Genomic DNA, 5,000 nt, shown 5'->3' with positions numbered 1-5,000 from the left:
GTAAGTTTATGAGTTTTCATCAGTGACGGTTTCCATACTCTTGAAGTTATACCTGCAAACAGTGGCAAAATATTTTTTTTATCAGGTGTATTAATAAGCAGAAAAGTAATCATTACATGTGGACGAAAATTGTCATTGGGAAATTTTACCGGAAATTAAATAGTACCTTTCTCTTTCAAAACGTTGTTACCTTATATCAGCAATTTAAGGTTCAGATTAATTAGTTTTCATATTTTGACAGGATCCTGATAATTCCAACGATCAAACATAAGCGTCAGACAGCTTTAGGCACCCACCACCACCATGCCTGGCCACGTCAAGAAGAGCACGGGTCCCGACCCCGACCCCTCCGAATACCTGTTCATCTCCATGGAGATGAAGATGAAGGACGCCACCAAGCCTTACGATTCCAAGAAGTCTTGCTGGATTCCTGATGAGAAGGAGGGCTTCGTTGAGGGTGAGATCCAGGGCACAAAGGGCGACCTAATTACAGTTTATGCCGCTGGTGAGACCAAGAATTTTAAGAAGGAGCAGGTCCACCAGGTCAACCCACCCAAGTACGAAAAATGCGAAGATATGTCCAACCTGACCTTCCTCAACGACCCCTCCGTCCTCTACAACTTGAAGGCTCGCTACGTCAACAAGCTCATCTACACCTACTCCGGCCTCTTCTGTATTGTCGTTAATCCCTACAAGCGTTACCCCATCTACACCAATCGTACTGTCAAGATCTATCAGGGCAAGAGGCGTAATGAAGTGCCACCCCATCTGTTTGCCATCTCTGACGGTGCCTACAGTGCTATGATGCAAGGTATGACTGTTTGACATTCCAGGTTATATAACAAGTCTTATGTCTTCTTAAGTCAACGTCTTCTAATGTCAAATGCAAATCTTACTAAATCATGAAAATATAATCGAAATAATCCCAAGGGATACATAATTAAATGCATAAATGTTTTAGAATAAGGTAAGTAAATCAATATACGAATTTGTAATTAACGCATGCACTTATTCCTTTGCAGTGGGCGAAAACCAGTCCATGCTGATTACGTAAGTAACGATTTTTTTCGTACAGAAAAGTCTAATTTATTAAATGTGTATTAATAATAACCTTTCAAGTTCATTTTAATAACTTTCGTATTGCCTTCGACAGCGGTGAGTCCGGCGCCGGCAAGACCGAGAACACCAAGAAGGTACTCTCATACTTCGCCAACGTCGGCGCCACCACCTCAAAGAAGAAGGAGGGCGAGAAGCCAAAGCCTGTAAGAAAATATTTTAGATCTTTAACTAGCTCAACAGCTCTGATGTATAGCTAAATTTTTCACAAGTTCTGTTCTAAATAACCTACTATATTTTAACCTGTCTGACAAATATCATAATTCTTTCAACCATTACAGAACCTTGAAGACCAGATCGTGCAGACCAACCCTGTGCTGGAGGCCTTCGGTAACGCCAAGACCGTCCGTAACGACAACTCCTCCCGTTTCGTGAGTAAAGATTACAGAAAGTATGCAATGATCTTCAACCCTTTGCATGAAACAAAAGAAAACAAAAGGGAAACACTCGCGCACATGAAAATTATTATCTAAATAATTTTATGAATACAATTCACACTTTGTAATTCTATTTTTTCAGGGTAAGTTCATCCGTATCCACTTCGGCCCATCTGGCAAGCTGTCTGGTGCTGATATCGAGGTCTACCTGCTGGAAAAGGCTCGTGTCATCTCCCAGCAGACTCTCGAGCGATCCTACCATATCTTCTACGAGATGATGTCCGACCAGGTCCCTGAGATCAAGTGTGAGTAAAGTGACAGCCTGTATGCCAGCATGATAGATATTATTCGTATATTAATATATATGTGCACATAACTAATGGTACCACCAATATACGTGTGTGTGTGTGTGTGTGTGTGTGTGTGTATGTGTGTGTCTGTGTAAAGTTTGACATTCGATCCTTTGCAGCGTCGTGCCTGTTGAGCGACGACATCTACGATTACCACTATGTGTCTCAGGGCAAGGTCACCGTGCCTTCCATCGACGACGGCGAGGACATGCAGTTCTGCCACGTAAGTGTTCAAAGACGTACTTTCTACATGAAATGTTCGTCAAAGCATATTTTATGCGATAGAGTTAATGATTTCTGCGTCCTAAAACAAATACATTCTGGTTCCAGGATGCCTTTGACATTTTAGGCTTCAATAAGCAAGAAATTGAAGATGTGTACAAGATCACAGCTTCAGTAATGCACTTTGGTGAGTGCAAGTTCAAGCAGAGGGGTCGCGAGGAACAGGCTGAACCTGATGGTACTGAGGTAAGATACAACCATTTCCTTACTGTGAAATTTTTATGCTTCCAACCCCAAGGAAATTACTTAACCATGATATATACATTTTTTTTCAGGCAGGTGAAAAGGTCGCCAAACTGTATGGTGTTGACGCTGCTGATCTCTACAAGTGCATCACCAAGCCCAAAATCAAGGTCGGCACTGAGTTCGTGGCGAAGGGCATGAACGTTAATCAGTGCAACTACTCCGTGGGCGCCATGGCCAAAGCCCTCTTTGATCGTCTCTTCAAGTGGCTTGTAACCAAGTGTAACGAGACCCTTGCTACAGGACAGAAACGTGCATCTTTCATTGGTGTGCTTGACATTGCCGGTTTCGAGATTTTCGAGGTAAATACACTCATTTATGCACCTCCCACAACAATCAATCCCTTTATGTGCTTGAAGTCTCTATCTCTCTCTCCCCTTCAAAGAAATTACTTTATTAAGGACAATCCCTACTTTTGACAGTACAACGGCTTCGAGCAAATCTGTATCAACTTCTGTAACGAGAAGCTGCAGCAGTTCTTCAACCACCACATGTTCGTGCTGGAGCAGGAGGAGTACAAAAAGGAAGAGATCGACTGGGTTTTCGTGGACTTCGGCATGGACTTGCAGGCTTGCATTGAACTTTTTGAGAAGGTACCGTATTTTTTTAATGTGTGTGTGTGTGTGTGTGTGTGTGTGTGTGTGTGTGTGTGTGTGTGTGTGTGCTCGCACGTGCGCGCTTGCCGTGGTCACCAACCTGTATCATTCTACTGCATGAAACAGGCCTCTTCTAAAGGTTTCCATATGTGTATCTGTTTATGAGTGTGTGTGTGTGTGTGTGTGTGTGTGTGTGTGTGTGTGTGTGTGTGTGTGTGTGTGTGTGTGTGTGTGTGTTTTCTAGTTTTAATGTAAACGTTCCACATACAGCTAAATCATCACATGATCTAGTGAGCGACTTTCCCTTGGGTCTTTTTACATGAGTTGAATACCTGCGTGTCACTTTTTGTCTACTTCCTGTCCTCTCTTACACACACACACACACACACACACACACACACACACACACACATATATATATATATATATATATATATATATATATATATATATATATATATATATATATATATATATATATATATATATATATATATATATATGTGTGTGTGTGTGTGTGTGTACTGATCATTGCCATTAATTGATTTTTAATGTTTGTATGACACTCTTTTATAGGTGTGTGTATGTAAAAATAATATAAATGTATGTACGTACGTATGCATGTAGTTAGGTAGGTATGTAAGTAAGTAGGTACAACTTTAGACCTATGGATCGACACAGGAGTAGGAATTAACTATTATTCATTTCAGAAAATGGGTCTCCTTTCCATCCTGGAGGAAGAGTCCATGTTCCCTAAGGCCACTGACAAATCCTTCGCTGAGAAGCTGAACACCAACCACCTTGGCAAGTCTCCGTGCTTCATCAAGCCCAAAGCTCCCAAGGCCGGCCAACCTGAGTCCCACTTCGCCATCGTCCACTACGCCGGCACTGTGAGCTATAACCTGACAGGATGGCTGGAAAAGAATAAGGATCCTCTTAACGACACTCTTGTAGATCTCCTCAAGAAGTCATCCAACCAGCTTTTGGTAGTCCTCTTTGCTGACCATCCTGGCCAATCCGGACCTGCTGAGACCGGTGGCGGCGGCAAAGGTGGGACATGAACACCATCTTCTCACTTATATAGAATGAGCAATATATCCATCTATTTGCAAACATTGCACCTTAGTATCAACAATTCTCACCTTTCTAGACAATATAATTTTGAACTTGCAGGCAAAAAGGCTGGTGGCTTCAAGACTGTATCTTCCGCCTACAGGGTAAGTAATCTTTTTACGCATTCAGATGTATATATAATTGAAAATCAGAGCAAAGTATACATACACCTGATGATTTATCATGAGGATTAAAGAGCAGAGTCTAACTGCAATATGTTAACACCACAGGAGCAGCTCAACAACCTGATGAAGACCCTGAACGCCACTCAGCCTCACTTCATTCGTTGCATTGTGCCCAACGAAACCAAGTCTCCAGGTAACACAAATTTCTGCTTAAATATTCAATTTCGCCTTTTAGCCAAGAATCGGCACAGTTCACGACGAAAATATTTCAGCTCCTAAAACATTAATCATAAAGTCAACTATATGACTTGTTCATGAAGTATTTAAAGTTAAATATTAAACTACTTTGTTTTAGGTGTCATCGATGCTGGTTTGGTTATGCATCAGCTGACTTGTAACGGTGTACTTGAGGGCATCCGTATCTGTCGCAAGGGCTTCCCCAATAGGATGCTCTATCATGACTTCAAGCACAGGCAAGTTACTTGAAATCTTCCATACGAAGACTTTGAATAGCAGTCAACCATATTAACGAGTGTTCTTTCATAGTTTTCAATTTGATTATACACCTTTGAAATTGAACTAACTAACCTAACATATAAAAACCTTTCTACAGGTACAAAATCCTTGCACCAAATGAACTGTCCACCATCCCCGATGACAAGAAGGCCGCCAAAGCATGCTTCGACAAGTCCAGCCTCGATCCCGAGCTCTACCGTCTCGGCAAGACTAAGGTGAGACTCAAATTTGAAACATAATATATATATATATATATATATATATATATATATATATATATAT

The 5,000-nt window shown here is 41.3% G+C and overlaps 1 protein-coding gene across 1 annotated transcript in view; it reads left to right on the top strand.

Annotated features, from left to right (window-relative positions):
* LOC127007448 (myosin heavy chain, muscle-like) overlaps nt 1–5,000 on the top strand; it is a 10,364-nt gene that overhangs the window by 167 nt on the left and 5,197 nt on the right. The window contains exons 2-15 of the mRNA XM_050878487.1: nt 242–811; nt 1,023–1,050; nt 1,154–1,262; nt 1,398–1,487; nt 1,636–1,798; nt 1,963–2,066; nt 2,174–2,311; nt 2,401–2,670; nt 2,791–2,961; nt 3,675–4,014; nt 4,138–4,181; nt 4,308–4,395; nt 4,558–4,675; nt 4,816–4,933. Of these exons, the coding sequence (XP_050734444.1) occupies nt 304–811; nt 1,023–1,050; nt 1,154–1,262; nt 1,398–1,487; nt 1,636–1,798; nt 1,963–2,066; nt 2,174–2,311; nt 2,401–2,670; nt 2,791–2,961; nt 3,675–4,014; nt 4,138–4,181; nt 4,308–4,395; nt 4,558–4,675; nt 4,816–4,933 (2,289 nt within the window). The 5' untranslated portion in view covers nt 242–303. The remainder of the gene's footprint in view (nt 1–241; nt 812–1,022; nt 1,051–1,153; nt 1,263–1,397; nt 1,488–1,635; nt 1,799–1,962; nt 2,067–2,173; nt 2,312–2,400; nt 2,671–2,790; nt 2,962–3,674; nt 4,015–4,137; nt 4,182–4,307; nt 4,396–4,557; nt 4,676–4,815; nt 4,934–5,000) is intronic.

The sequence above is a fragment of the Eriocheir sinensis genome, chromosome 35 (assembly GCF_024679095.1).
Source record: "Eriocheir sinensis breed Jianghai 21 chromosome 35, ASM2467909v1, whole genome shotgun sequence".
Lineage (NCBI taxonomy): Eukaryota > Metazoa > Arthropoda > Malacostraca > Decapoda > Varunidae > Eriocheir > Eriocheir sinensis.
Note: the sequence above shows the minus strand (reverse complement) of the source record. Positions and strands in the feature narration are given on the sequence as shown.